At 41.0% G+C, this 15,457-nt stretch overlaps 1 protein-coding gene across 1 annotated transcript; it reads left to right on the forward strand.

Annotated features, from left to right (window-relative positions):
* The first annotated feature begins 436 nt into the window (after positions 1–436).
* LOC113134457 (segment polarity protein dishevelled homolog DVL-3-like) lies at positions 437–14,972 on the forward strand. Its single transcript, XM_026313839.1, has 15 exons — positions 437–1,018; positions 2,670–2,739; positions 5,209–5,324; positions 5,840–5,952; positions 6,357–6,492; positions 7,252–7,342; positions 7,481–7,550; positions 7,714–7,853; positions 8,367–8,443; positions 8,653–8,720; positions 8,818–8,967; positions 10,454–10,585; positions 11,852–12,019; positions 12,134–12,337; positions 13,690–14,972. The coding sequence occupies exons 1-15, from the start codon at positions 858–860 to the stop codon at positions 14,046–14,048; spliced, it is 2,055 nt and encodes a 684-aa protein (XP_026169624.1). The 5' UTR covers positions 437–857; the 3' UTR covers positions 14,049–14,972.
* The last annotated feature ends 485 nt before the right edge of the window (positions 14,973–15,457 follow it).

Consider the following 15,457-nt stretch of genomic DNA (forward strand, 5'->3'; position numbering starts at 1 on the left):
TAACTGATATTGCGCAAATTTTTGATCAAAATAAGCCACAGTATGTTGATGCTAACAAATATATTATAAACTGTGACCAGTAGATGGGAAAACAGGCTTGATGACAAATATTCTTTAAAATAGGCTGACAAACCTTTTTTCATTTATTTTGGGTGATTAAAACTTTGGGCAGGTTGGGCAAAGCTATGACACGGTGAGCCTTATACTAATTGTTGCAATTTCAAAAACGTATATCTATATCTATATGTATATGTAATATGTTTTTAATTTTTATTTATTCATCTTCCCCTGGTGTGGGGGACCCTGGGGCTGCAGGGCCCCGATGCGGTTCTGTCCGCCTCTGCAGACTCTGTGCTCTGCAGCAGGAATATTGTTCTAGAAAAGCTGCCACTCTCCTCCTCTCCTGTGGGTGGCGCCCCTCGGAGACAGGCTTGGACGATTTTGTGTATTTTCGTGTGCAACAAAGTGCCGAGCTTGGCACCTAGCGAGGAGAGAAACCCGACCCTTAGAGATTGTTTATCTTTTTCTGCGTTTTCAGCGTGTTTCCAGTAATTTCTAAGCTTTCTGTGGCATATTGGAAGTTTAATAGAGACAGGAACTAATACGATTCCGTCCTCGGACGGTGTTAGGACGCTTTGTAAAGAGCAGGGTGTTTTTAACAGAGAAGCAGGCGTGAGGTTAGCGAGCTGGCGTAGAAAAGAGAGCCAGGGTTACGCGACGACTCAGTCGGCCAGGGAGAGCCGGGAGGACCACGGCACAGCCGCCGCCAGCGCCACGGGGAGTCGGGGCCCGAGAGGGAGCCTGCCAGGCCCTCGGCTTGATGCACCCTGCCTGCCTCGCCTTAGCCGCAGTCCGAGATGGGGGAGACCAAAATTATCTACCACCTCGACGACCAGGAGACTCCGTACCTGGTGAAGCTGTCTGTGCCGGCGGACAAAGTCACTCTGGCAGACTTCAAAAATGTCCTCAAGAAGCCAAATTACAAATTCTTCTTCAAATCTATGGACGATGACTTCGGGTAACTGCTTATTGTGTTTAACACTGAACCCGCTCTGCGCTCCCGGGGGTTTCTCCGCGTTAGTGCGGCAGGACTGACGCGTCGGTAGTCGGTCCAGCTGGCTTGTCATCCCGTTTATCGGTACCGGGTGTCCGTCGTTAGCTAGCTACTCGTACTGCAGCTCCTTTGTTAGCTGCTAGCGTTAGCAGGGCTGTTTAGCGTCCAGACCCCGTTTGTTTACATTGCTCCTGTGGCTACTGGTGCCTTGACTTTGTCTGACCAAGTTTGGTATTTGTCAGGGACGTGAGCAGTACAGATAGTGCTGGGACTCGCTATAACTTCTTCTGGACACAGTGGGCGTAGGAGCTGGTAATAACAACACAGATAATACGGTTAGTCCTGTCAGCAGCTGGCTAATGTGTTGGACGCTGCCGCTAACAGGCTAATGTCATAATGTGAAGGGCCAGTCCAGTCCAGCAGGCCCCTGCTGTTGTTGTCTATTAGCCCGAGGAATGCAGGCTGGACACAGGAATGCCCTGTTCATCACTCTGGCAGCTTTATGGGCATGTCGTTTTGTGCTGAAACATGGGTGGAAAAGTGGACTTTTTATGTTCCTCCAGAAAGTGCCTTCACCAGAGCAAAAAAAAAAAAAAAACACACACAAAAAAAAAGAGGGGGGGAGTGCTATTTTTTTTTTAAAACACAGTAAAGCCAGGTTTCCAAAGTTGCTTTTGGCTAAACTCAAACTAGGGTGGGGCAGCAGCTCCTGATCATTTGTAAGTGGGAAAGAAATGTTTTCAAAGGACCCACAGCTGTTCATGTGGAAGTTAGTGTAGAGGGCTATTCTGTAAATAAGCTATTGAAACCTTTACTTCAAACTGCTTTGTATACATTTAGCAACCTGTTAGACAGGAATGGAGGCTGCAGCCTATATTTACAAAGACTTTCAACGAAAGCCTCAGCAACTATTGCTCCCATACTCCTTTTCTAGGAAGTTATCCTGTTATTTCCAGAAGTCTGAGGCACTTGATCAATGTTTGCCTGAATTCTCCTCTAACACATATTGTACCATCTAACACATTATTTTTGCAGTCCTAAAATCTGTTGTTCACTGTGAAAGTCTGCTGAAAACTCATTTGGTTGAATTGTTAAAAACATATGGGTGGAACCGTGTTTGCCAAGGAAATATTTACATGTCTGTTGTTGATCTCAGATCCAAGAGCTTTCTTTAGAGAGCTTTTCTGTCTTGAACTGACAGAAACTAAGAACTGCTTATAAATATATATATGTTGCCGATCTCTGCTGATAACGTCTGATAGCGGTTTTATTGAGCTCTGTAAATATGTTGTTTCTTCCCCTTACATTTTACTGGCTAATGGATGCAGATAATATGAGCTGCAAAACACCAAGGAACAGCTTTATCCTTGCAGGAATTTTTGGATAATAAATTGGGATGTTTGACCTGCTGTCATTACACAGTATTGAGCACTGACAACCTTAATAGGAAATACATCTTGTTGGCAGTATGTAACAGTAGTGTTGTAAGTGCACTCAATCAGCATTGGTTTCCCCATTTGTCAGCGTCCGTCCTTGCGGCCTCCTGTTTTATTACCCTGAGAGTGCTCTTGTGTTGGTAAAGGTTTACTGAAACAAAGCTTTGTTCTCTTGACAGGGTGGTAAAGGAGGAAATATCTGACGACAACGCTAAGCTGCCCTGTTTCAATGGACGTGTGGTGTCATGGGTAGGTTAAACATACACATTGGAATCATTTTTCTGTTTTGTTTATCTGTTGTATGCTCGTCTGTGTTCGCTGTATTTGTCTAGTTAGGTGGTTGTGTGGCAACTGTGTGCGTGCATGTATAACAATGGTTCCCATCTGTTGGCCGGTGACCACAATCATACTCCATCTCTAGGGAGAAGCCCTATGCATCTGTGTGATAATATCATTATCACATAATGATCCTAGGAGAACAGAGACACATACGAACACCCTGCTCTTTTTTTTGATACCCTTGAGTCTATAAGCACTTTTTAAGAATCTGAGCTCCAGTCATTTTTAAGTAATTTCTCACATATGCTAGTCAGAACATATGTACATTTACTAGCATGTATGAGCCCATTTTGAGGTTCTGAGTAGTAATTCTCCTGTCACGACAACACAAGAGACATCTGGTGCCGGTGCATAACCTCCTTTCCTCTTTTCTCAATATTGAAATTAGATTAAGAGCAAGTGAAATCACAGGACAGGAGGAAAATGCCTCATAACAAAGAGCCTTACTGCATATCATCTAACAAGAAGATTGAATCTCACAGGGAGGGGACAGTGAAGTTGAGAGAAAGAGTGTTTTGTGGTGTGATGTGAAAGGCTCATGCATTTGATTAAATTCATACAATGTGGTTATAATTACAGATTTTACTTGAGTCTCATCAATAAAGTGTTACTGCTAGATGTTTGAGTTTATAATCCAGCAAGCTCATCCTGATCATTCTCTTTGTTGTGGTCATTTTCATTTGACAGTGTGGAGGTTGGTTGGCTGTGGTTCAAAGCCTATTCCTCTCTTTGTGTGTGCGCCTGAATAAGTTTATCTCTTGGGGGTTGTTGAAATGTTCCATTTACAATGAAGTGTTATTTCTGTGTATCCATTTGTTTGTCTCCACTGTTCATCTGTTGTTTCAATGACCTGCTTGATTGTTCTCTGGGGCATGGCTTGCTATTTTCATTTCATCACAACACCCTGAATCTACCCTAATATAATATAACAGGATTTAATCCATTAAATAATTTTTTTTATTGCACCTTAACTGTCCTGCTGTTCACATTGAGTTCACTGCTGCCCTTTCTGCACGCACCAGGTAAACTACAAATACTGTTTATAAGTAAAGACAGGATAAGTAGTTAACACAAATTAGTATTTGTGTTATTCTGTTACCCTTTATACAGGCATAGTTTGGTTTCTGTTATTATGTTTATGCAGGTAATTCAATTTGTTATCTTTTCTGTAATATAAATATAAAAAGCAGTCTATGGTCTTATTAAACAAGTGGCCCTACTGCAGAATAATATTGAGTTTGGCCTTTTTATAGTGTATGGTAGACCTGATTAATCAGTTAACATGCAGAAATGACAAATATTTGACGGCTTTTACCTCTTCAGAAGTGGAGATTTACTTCTTCTCCTTAACATACTTTCTAGTAAAAAATATTTTCTTTCTGACAAAAGAAAAATTGTCAAAAGAAAAAGAAAATTGAGCCCTGGTGTATGGCATGACTGGACACCGGAGAAAGATAAATGGATAATTAATGGATTTTGTGATGCAAACTTAGTGTGATTCTAGAAACACAATGTGAAAATAAACAGCCAGTGTGTGATGAGTATAAAATGAAATTGGGCAAGATTTCTTTGTATTTCACACTTTGTATTACACACTAGATATAGTATATACATAGTGGTCATAAATATGCCAGCTATGACATTAACAGCTATGACATTTTAGATTTTAAACCAACTCTAGGCTGCTAATAGTGGTGTCATTTTGACACTGATCCTATGTTAGCTTTTGAACTTGCTGTTACATGCAAATCATGCAACCACATTCTTTATTTCTAACATGGACAACATCCAAGATGCTGCAGAACTCAAGATGAGGAGCAGATAATGACAAATAACAGTTTGAATGAGTAGGATAAATGCTGGAATGTGTTAAAATGGGGAAAATATGAAAATGGAAACAGCCTAATATATGAATGTTTAAATTTGTCGCTGTTATAGCTTCCACTGAAAACTCCGTCATGGTCCATTGAAGCCCACTTTGCCCCAAGTTTGGTAACTTAGGCAACACTGTCAGGTAGACTAACCACAAATCCTGGCACAGACTTGTTTCTCAACTGTTCACAGCTGCGTTTCGATGACTTTAGTATTTGAGCGGGGCATTTTTGAGCATTTTTCCTATCCCACTTTTATCTATTTAGAAATTAAGTAACGGTTTTATTCTGTAGCAATAGTTTTTTGTTTTTTTTTACCTGTGGCAAATGCTGGGAAGCTTTTAGCCTGTGACAAAACAGCAACATATATCATCCAGCCCACAAGTATGATTTACAGTAGTGCTTTGACATGGGTCAGCTTCCAATTTGTTCTGTGTCTTTCTGTATATTGTTGCTTTTAAGTGTTTGTGTCGTCCCCTGACTGACTCGATTCCCTCTCTGTCGCCAGTTGGTCTCTGGAGATGGGGCCAACACAGATGCAGGCTCAGTGGCAGACAGTCTAGAGCAAGCACCCCCTTTGGAGAGAACTGGAGGCATTGGAGACTCAAGACCACCTTCCTATCAGTCAGTGTTTAGAGAAATCTTGTCATGTACTTTTTTTAGAGTGACTACCTAGGAACAAAACAGCTTTTTTGAGTTAGTTATGTAGAATACTTCACCTTGTCATTCTTCCTCTTTACCAATCTTTTGGTTATTGTAATATTTTTGCTGAAAAGTGTAATGTGTATCCATTGCCAATTTCCACATCTGTAAGTACAGTGTGGTTCATCTGATATTAAAGCAAAGTGTATAGAAGACACATGATTATAATGAAACAGCAATGCTTAGCAGGCTGAGATAATTCAACTAGCAGAACAGTTCCTGCCAAATGTTCATTTACAGAGTACAAACTCAACTACACTGAGCCAGAGAAAGCGTCATGCTCATCTGCACAGTCTCTAATGTGATTGTAACAAGGAGCATTCAATATAAACATTAGTTTAAGAGGCTGTTAAATGAACCTAACTGCCCTGGTAATGATGCAGCGTTCTTCTATCTCCTTTTTAACATTCGCCCATGTGACCCATATCTTTCTATAGTGGGAAAGCAGCAAGCGGTCGGGACAGTTTGGACAATGACACAGAGACCGGCTCCATAGCGTCACACAGAAGAGAGAGGGAAAGGCCGCGAAGGAAACACACCAACGACCATGGTCTGAAAACTGTTTGTCACAAAGTTTGTTTTGTTGTTGTTGTTGTCTTTTTTTCCTCATTGTATCTATTTTAGCTCCCTAATTTTTACAACTCCCCAGTGTCATTAATGTGGTGGGTAAAATTGGAGTGTTTTCCATGCACCGAGTTATTTGCTTTCCTCCAAGGAGTTTCCCAAAAAGTTTCCGCTATTGTGTATGCAGAGAGATATTATAGTTGGACATCTTCAGCCTTTTAATACCACTGTTTTCTGTGAATGTGTAACCATGTGAGTCTTCAAAATGGGTATGAAGAAAAGTAACATTATCGTGCACTGTAGCTGCACAGACTGACCTAAATTTGTCTCTTGTCCCATTTCTCATGGGTATACGTGTCTAATTGCGGTGGTAATACTGTCCCACTGCAGGTGGGAGGCAGAACGGCTACTCATCACGAGCGATAGGACGTGGCGGTGCTGATTATGACAGCTGCTCGTCCTTCATGAGCAGCGAGCTGGAGTCCACTTCCTGCTTTGATTCAGAGGATGACGACGCAACCAGCAGGTCAGATTGTCTGCTTGTTCCAGATGAGAAAATGCATTTGGCTCGAGGAATGCACCTGGGATTAGTCAGTGGAATTTGGCAGAGATTAGTTACCGTCTTACTGTCTGGTGGTGTTTTTGGTTACCCCCCAGGTTCTCCTCCAGGAGTTGTAGAAATATCTAACACTCATCTCAGAGACTCTGCTGGTTTCAGTCTTTGGGCACCCTCAGGGGTGTTTTTTCTCATTGTGACTCTGTTAAAATGTTTGGTCAGTATAGCTCATATATAGAGGTGGTTTTAACAAGAGAAAGAATTAGAATTTTTTGGATATTAGTTCCAGCTGATGATTTGTCAGTCAGGTGGTAACTTCAAATTGAAGTACATTGGATGCTGTATACAAACACTTAAAACTGCTCTTTACTCCTGGCAGGAGTAACTTTTATTTTGGATACAGCACTTAGGTAACAGTAAGGTTTAGAAAAGTTATATGGGGACAACGTGTTCATATGCTTGTTCAAGTATTTTTATTTACACTATGGTCTGTTGTGTTTTGACTCATTATCTGCTAGCATGGTGTTATTTTGTCAGATAAATGATCTTAGGAGGAGAAACCTGGCTTGCAGCCACATGAATAAAAAAACATTGACAAACATGATTAGTTGCACAGCCAACATACAAACTCCTGTTGTGATCATTATAGAGCAGCAATATTGATTTTCAGCTTGTATGTACACTATTTTCATATGTATTTGAAAAGTTTTTGTCACTTCTTCAATTCAGGTTTAGCAGCTCCACTGAGCAGAGTTCCTCTCGACTAATGAGACGACACCGCCGCCGTCGACGGAAACCTAAGGCCTCAAATATGGACAGGGTGAGACCACACTGGACATCATGGACTGCAAATCAGCCAAAGGCTGTTTTATGAAGAACATATATTCTAGATCTTAACTTTTATTATTTTACTCACATATATTTGTTTTCTTTCATATGACGTTATTCCTCCCTCCAGTCTTCATCATTCAGCAGCATCACAGACTCCACCATGTCTCTGAACATCATCACTGTTACTCTCAACATGGGTGAGTGACATGCACAGAATGCAGTTCAGTTTGTTGGTGGGATATATAGTCTGTGGTTTGTCTGAATAAAGCCTGCTCATACAGTCATAGTTGTGCATTCTTAATTCATCACAATGTCACTTGACTCTTGAGTATAAATTGTCTGTTCCTCTCCACCTCACAGAGAAGTACAACTTCTTGGGCATCAGTATTGTTGGTCAGAGCAATGAGCGGGGAGATGGAGGAATCTACATTGGTTCCATCATGAAAGGAGGAGCTGTGGCTGCAGATGGACGCATAGAGCCTGGGGACATGCTTTTGCAGGTATGTGTCTCTGTGTGTTAGAGAGAGAGACTTGCACATAAGAGGATAAAAAAAATGGTGCTGGTGCATACTTGGGACTTGGACCAGGAAAGTGTGTGTAGGTGGCTGTATGTTGTGTTTGCATTTAGTGCCAGCAGCTGCCATAAAATGAAAAGACATGGTAATCAACTGCATAGGGAATTAAGATTTTTCTGTTTACTGTAGTCTTTGTCCATTTTATTCCTCTCTTGCCTGCATATTTGTATTTACAATGTTATGTTAGTGTTGCTAAATGTACTCAGAACTCTCTAATGCTAATTTATCCATGTTCTTTTTTTCTTAAATTCTTTCACCCTGATTGGAAACTATGCCTGTCCTAAGGCTTTATGTTGTGGGACTTATTGAAATGTTTTCTCCCTTCTTTATAAAGGAAACAATCTGAGACCATCCTTTATTATTGCCATAATTTGAGTTTTCATGTTTTCAAACATTAGAAATTATAATATTGTATTTCTTACATTTTTATCTGTGTAGGTGAATGATATCAACTTTGAGAACATGAGCAATGATGACGCAGTTCGCGTACTAAGGGACATTGTGCACAAGCCAGGGTAAGCATCAGGCACACATTAATGCATGCAATCATCTTCTTGTGTTAATACAGAGAAATATTCTTCCATAAAGCACAGATGCAAACAAGAGTTCTAGTAAAGTGGAAGCTAAAGCTCTTCTGTGTTTTTTTTTTTTTTTTTTTCTTTTTTTTCTTTTTAGGTCAGTGTTTACTATCTGTGTAAATTTGGTCTCTTGTGTTTTATATCAGGCCCATTACTCTGACCGTGGCCAAATGCTGGGACCCGAATCCTCGGAGCTGCTTTGCTCTACCAAGGAGTGAGTGTTTACTACTTCTTTCATTTTTCTGTGTTGGTCTGTGTTACTTTGGCTTGGATAAGAACTCCAAATCCTTTCTTAATGCTTCATTCAACAGGTGAGCCAATCCGGCCCATTGACCCAGCTGCATGGGTGTCCCACACGGCAGCTATGACTGGGGTGTACCCGCCCTATGGCATGAGTCCTTCCATGAGCACCGTCACCTCCACAAGCTCCTCCATCAGCAGCTCTATCCCTGAAACTGAGCGTGAGTCAAATCACCCCCTGCAGTTGCCTGTTGTGGCTTGTTATCAAGGCACTTTCAATCAAAACAACTGAAACGTTCTATCTTAACTCTTAGTTACTCCATTCATTTTCATTTTGTCTCTGTATAGTTTTGCTCACATGCTACCCATCTTTGAATGTGCAGTTCACTTCTTCATTTAAGAAACAAATTTGACCATTCACATTACTGGGATATAAGGCAACAGTCCACCAGGATTTCAAGTTTTCACTTTCATAAACACGAAGTTCTAAACCATTTCAGAAACTGTGCTTTCCGGCTTCCAAAGATGCAGTAATCTTGCTATCGTCCTATGATGCATTTGTAAGGCTCTGCATTAAGAGTAGCCCTGCCCTTTCACTGCATTCCTGTGACTTCTCTCTGTTCCAGCTTTTTACTGTGCTCAGCCTCACAGCTTCCATCTGTTCAGTAAGTCTTGTCAAAACTGAGCCATAACTCACAACTTTCATCTTCCCTGTAATCTTTGGAAGGACAGTAATGTTTTTTTTTTACTTTCTGGAGAAAAATCTTTCCTCCCTTGACACATTTTCTTTACCAAGTTGATATGATTTGCTTTTTTCCTTTCAGACAGAGAATAAAATTGACCTAAGTCCCATACTTTAATCTTGTAAAAATCCTTATCAGTTCTACACGAAAAAAAAAAAGGATATTTCTGGTGTGCTGTGCTATTTAGGCTTCATTTGTATATTTTAATAATATGTTTTTCATATGTTTTGGATAAATGGCCAACTGGAGATATACTGCCTGGATATATTTCAAAAGAGAAAAAATCAATTCAGCTTTGGTGTCAGTCCCTTAGAAATCAGGGTATAATTCAATGCAGCCTCTCAAAAGATTGCGTTTGCATCAAGGGTGTGACTGTTAATGTGCACTGACAGCAACTAGCTTCTTCTGTTTATGTAACTGACAGCTGAAGAATATCTCACATTAAATGGCCACATGTACACCACAATATGTTCACACCCTTTTAAAAGGTTTATTACTATAGTTTGAAGGTATTCTGGAAAATAAAGGAAGTTACTGGTTAAAATAGAATTAGATTAGGCAGACTGAGGGAAAGTGGGAGCAAAAAGCAAGTTTATATCAAGACTAGCTCAGCTGTAGACCAAGCAAACCAAGACTTTGTCTCAGCCAGTCTAATTATTGGTCAAGGCAGGACAGGGGTCAAATTACAGTCCAGACCACAGGAAACCAAATATTATTTGTGGCAAATTCCAAAACAGTCCAACATTTTTGCTGTTTTCCAGATAACAGTACTCAGCTGTTTTTTTTCATTCAAATGTTTAGGAAACAGAATCCAACTCAACGGTTTTTATACTGGGAGATTAGTATCTTTGTTCCTAGAACTGGTTTACTGATAAATATCTCCAACCGATTTCATTTCAGCTCTGAAACGAGGATGTATTTTAGTTCTCCTGTTTATTTGTACATGTCCTCTGATCCGCTCCAGGATTCGATGACTTCCACCTCTCCATCCACAGCGACATGGCAACAGTTGCTAAGGCCATGGCCTGCCCAGAGTCAGGTCTCGAGGTGCGGGACAGGATGTGGCTCAAGATTACCATCGCTAATGCTTTTATTGGTACGTGTAAATCAAAAAAAGTCATTATAGTTTTACTTTCCAAGAAATTAATAATCATCATCTAAATGAATATTATCTCTCATCACTCCATGTCACATATCACAGTGGTGGTATTTCCTTTGTTTCAACCAGTAAAATACACAATTAAATAGTGTACTGCAGCTAATGTGATTTCCAGCTAAGCTGCATGAATAAGGTTATAAAGTAACATATAAACACCACAGCTTTCTCAATTTTGGTTCCTGGTTCCACATGGTAAGAAATTGCCTTAAAAAGTAAGAAATAGGATTTTGAGATTTCATGAATATGGGAGAGGGTACAAGTTCATCAGTAGGCTACTGAAGATAAAAGATTCAGCAGTGGTTTGGAAAAGAGCCATGGTGCATACATAACCATATAGTAAGAAGGTGCTGTGGCCATTCTTGAAAAATAACTTGATGCACAATTTACACAGTTTTGCATTAAAAACTGACAGATTAATGTGATAGACAGATACATGTGTTTAACCTGGAACAAGAATTAGCTGTGGAATTTAGTGTTTGAGTGACAGATCAGCGTGAAGCCATGTAATCAGTTCCATGGACAATGTTCAAGAAGAAAACCGTTACTCACATAATGGCACAAAACTGTGAGCTTAAACTTTGCCAAGAAAACATGAAAAGAAGCCTGATGAATTTTGAAAGAACATTTTTTGGTCAGATGGAACCAAAATAAATTAGTTTGGAGCAGCGAGTGTGTTATGGACTTGGTGAGGACCAACATAGGAACTGTATAGTGCCGACCACGAAGGAGATGGGAGGGCATGAGTGCAGAAGGTGGGGGAGAGATGACATTTATAGATGTCCAAACCAACCCCAGTTTGTATATCCAATACCAAATGAAAAGATGACTTGGCCTCAAGACATTTGGCAAAAGACAAATTTTCCAACATGTCAGTGATCCCAAACACACTGAAAAAAAATCTCGCAGGAGTTTTTTTTTTTTAAAAAAAAAACAACATTTGGAGAAGGAAAAGTGAAAACAAGTGTGTCCTCTGACTTAAATCCCACAGAGCATGTTTGAAGTATTTTAAAGCTTAAGGTAGAGAAACAAAAGTCCTCCAGCTAACAATGCGTTACTAAAAATATTACAATTTTAAAATATACTGTAGTTGTTTCAAATTCCCTTGGATATTCTGTACAATGCATTAGTCATAGAGTATGATATAACTAAAAGGTCTGGAGTGACATTTTTAGTACCTAAAAAGTGTATGTCTTTGTCCCATAGGTTCTGATGTGGTGGACTGGCTCTTCCATCATGTGGAAGGCTTCTCAGACCGCCGTGAAGCCCGCAAATATGCCAGCAACCTGCTGAAGGCTGGCTACATCCGACACACTGTCAATAAGATCACCTTCTCTGAACAGTGCTACTATGTCTTTGGAGACCTTTGTGGAAGTGAGTGTAGACTCATGTCTTTGGTTAGCTAATCTTTTAGGATGTCAAATGTTCTCTAAGCAGTGGATTGTTGCTGTGGAAGTAAATCAGTTTTTCTGCTTCTGTCTACCTAAGACATGGCCCACCTTTCTCTTCATGACCATGATGGTTCCAGTGGAGGAGCCTCAGATCAGGACACTCTGCCCCCTCTGCCCCACCCTGGGGCTGCCCCCTGGCCCATGACCCTCCCCTACCAGTTCCCCATCCCTCACCCTTATGACCTGCCACAGCCCTTCCATGGTGGACCAGGTGCTGGCAGTGCAGGAAGCCAACACAGTGGTGAGTACACTTGAATACACACTGTATGTGTTCATCACAAGTCCAGTATACCTGTACTGAAGAACAGTCACTAGAGACGGAGGTGTAGTGGGAAACATATTAAGTATTGAAAAGCACTTGTGCCATGTAGAACTGAAATGTGGTTTGTAGTTTGTTGCTTTACGAAGCATACATAGTAGATATTGAAAAAATATCAGAATGTATAGAGAAACCCTTAAGACAGCTGGCGATTGCTTTTTTTTCCCATTATCCATCCTGTATGCTGCAAACACTTAATGCTTAGAGTAGGGCAGCACAGTCGCAGTAAAACACAGTTAAAACCATCGATTCATGCTGCATTGCATGAGAAGGAGCAAACTACCACACTTTTATAAAAAACACTTTCCACATGTACAGTTAGAGATTCAGGTGCCAGTTTGCAGAGAGAGATTTAAAAGAATAGTACAGCTTTTTGCTGTTTTGCATCTTGTTGGCTGTTTTACCCAGACATAAATGTTTTTCCCACACTTTTTATACAGTTGTAGGTTCACTACATAATTGGCTTACTTGAAAGATTTCAAGGACACAACAAAGCTCTTATCAAGACTAAAAAATATTCTCTCCAACAGCTTCAAAGCTTGTTTACATGTTGCATTTTGTGTATTTAACATATACAACAACAACAAATAGAAAAGCAGACACTGGTTTTAGGAGCAGTTTTCTTACGCAATGGAGCTATTTGCTGACTAACAACAGCTGGGCCCACTGACTGCACACATCTCAGATGTCCTGTCCTCAATTTGTGGTTGCATATACTGATGCATAGTTTACAAGCTAACAAGATGCAGGATGTAAATAACACAGTTAGGGAGCTGTTGTAAGTTGTCTTCTATCACTCAGTGTTTCCCTTGCTTCTACGAAGCTAGACTAACGTTTCACATTTTTCTTTCTCTAATGAGCAACGAGAGACTCATTTGATGTGATGTTTTCATCATCTATCTGTGGACTTGGTGGCATATATGTTAACAAGAGCTCCAAGCGGAACACTCTGTTCTTTTAATCATATGAGCTTTTATGGTTTAACATTCATCAGTCTGAAGAACCTGCTGTAAAAGCAAGCAGCCTGTTTGTGGCAATAAAATAAAAATGTAATTGCCTTCTTTAATGGTTGAGCTATTTGGCCTGTGAAAGGCAGTGAATCCTCCTTGCCCATGTCTGCATTAGTCATGCAACCCTCCTGAGAGTCTCCCACAAACTGGGTCAGTACTGTCTGCGTCACTTTTAGGGGGAGTAAGTGGCTCATCTAGGTAACTCAGATTGAATTTAAAAAACTCGACACACAATAATGACTCTCTCTTCAACTCTGTCCACAGGAAGCAGTGGTTCGAACTGCAGCAAGAACGAGGGTCGGAAATCTGGTGGCAGTGGCAGCGAATCTGAGATCAGGAGCCACCGAGCTCCAAGCGAGCGCTCGGTGGCTCCCCCTAGTGAGCGAAGTGTCCGTAGCTCTGTTAGCCACCGTAGTGCCAACTCCCACTCAATAACCTATGGGCCTGGCCTAGTCTATGGCCCCCCTGGTCTGCCCCCACAGCCCCAGCATCTGTCTACAGCTGCACCAGGCGCCCCACCAGGCAGAGAGCTTGCCTCTGTGCCCCCTGAGCTCACTGCATCACGCCAGTCTCTGCGCATGGCGGTCGGCAATGCCGGAGAGTTCTTTGTTGATGTAATGTGATGCAGCTTTATAGGCTGATAACAGAGTAAAACATTAGGCTTTCTCATGTCAACACAAGACTGAGAAGGACAGCGTAACAAGACATGGACAAGAGGGAGGGAAGATTGCAGAAGCTTAAACCAAGGCCTTGATTCCACTTTCCTAAAAGCAGAAATGGAGCCAATCCTGTTGTGTATGCTGAGAACGTGTTCCTGCTCTCTTGTTCTTCCTTGTAAAAGTGGTGATACTTTCTTCAGTGAAGAAACCTTCTTGCTCAACATGGAACCAAAGCACCACTCTCATTTTCTGCTCCGCTGTGGGGAAGGGTTTGTGTGAGGACAAAGAGCAAGAGAAATGGAGGGAGGCAGTGGAAACACACAGCTGGGAAAGATGACTCAGCTCTTTTCAACATGGTTGTTTTTCATTTGTTCGTGTCTACGCTCCTCTTTCTTATCTAACATTCTCTGTCCTCCCCCACCCGTGTCCATATCAAAACTGAGAGAAAAAGAAGCCTCTTCCCTCCCTCCAGTCTTTCAAATCCCACTTGCTGACCTCTAACAAGAAAAACTGAAAGTAAGAATTGAACACTAACTGCTAACCTTATTGAGACTCTTTAATGTTTGCCTGACTTGGGAGAAAGAAATGGAAAATTTGTATGTAGTGCAAGAGAATCACAGTCCTTACTGTAAGAATGCATTTGTTGTACTATATAGGTAGCTGGTCACAACTAGTTTCATTTTTCAATGTTAAACACGAGCATCCAGCTTCAAGAGTCATTTTTTACACTACACTGCATTTTCATCTTTTAACCAGAGCATTTTCAGACTCTGTCTTGTGATAATGTATAATGGAAAAAAATTTCTTACCATGTCTTTCACACACTACTCTTTTATTGAGGAAAAAAATGTCTTTTTATTTATAAATATAGTTTTATGACTTAACTTGGCTGCTCTGTGTTATGTTTTTATTTGAGTGTGTGTGCATATGTTTGAAGATTGCAACCTAGTCCTTTTCCCCCCATGGTACCTGAGGTCATATTTGCATTTAAAAGCAGTGGATTCCAGGCTGTCCAGGAGCAGGAATGTGAAGGTTGGCCAATCTGGTGCACAGATGTGTGTGTGGGCTGTGGGTGTGTGAGAGATGAGCCTGTGTACATTTGCCTCAGAAATGAATGGGGGGGGGGGGGTTCTGTAGATTGGTGAATTGGTTCACTGTGGACAAAAAAAAAAGGTAGGGGTCAGGTTCCTCAAGAACATTTAATTAAACGAGTTGAGCACATGCCAGGTGCATTTTAAAAACTCCACTATTCCTCCGCGCCGCCCTATATAGTTATTACCCCCATTACCATCAAACAAATTACTGACCAGTGTGTGAGCCTTATCACAGCCCGGCCTGGGTGCGGTTAACACTTCGCTGCGGCCGCGCCTTTT

This window comes from Mastacembelus armatus, chromosome 17 (assembly GCF_900324485.2).
Source record: "Mastacembelus armatus chromosome 17, fMasArm1.2, whole genome shotgun sequence".
Classification (NCBI taxonomy): Eukaryota; Metazoa; Chordata; class Actinopteri; order Synbranchiformes; family Mastacembelidae; genus Mastacembelus; species Mastacembelus armatus.

Excerpts from the sequence above, each read along its gene's own strand:
- LOC113134457 (XM_026313839.1), top strand. The coding sequence starts at position 858 with ATGGGGGAGACCAAAATTATCTACCACCTCGACGACCAGGAGACTCCG. Across the intron at positions 5,953-6,356 it reads GAAACACACCAACGACCATG|GTGGGAGGCAGAACGGCTAC; the intron begins GTCTGAAAACTG and ends GTCCCACTGCAG. Across the intron at positions 12,338-13,689 it reads TGCAGGAAGCCAACACAGTG|GAAGCAGTGGTTCGAACTGC; the intron begins GTGAGTACACTT and ends CTCTGTCCACAG.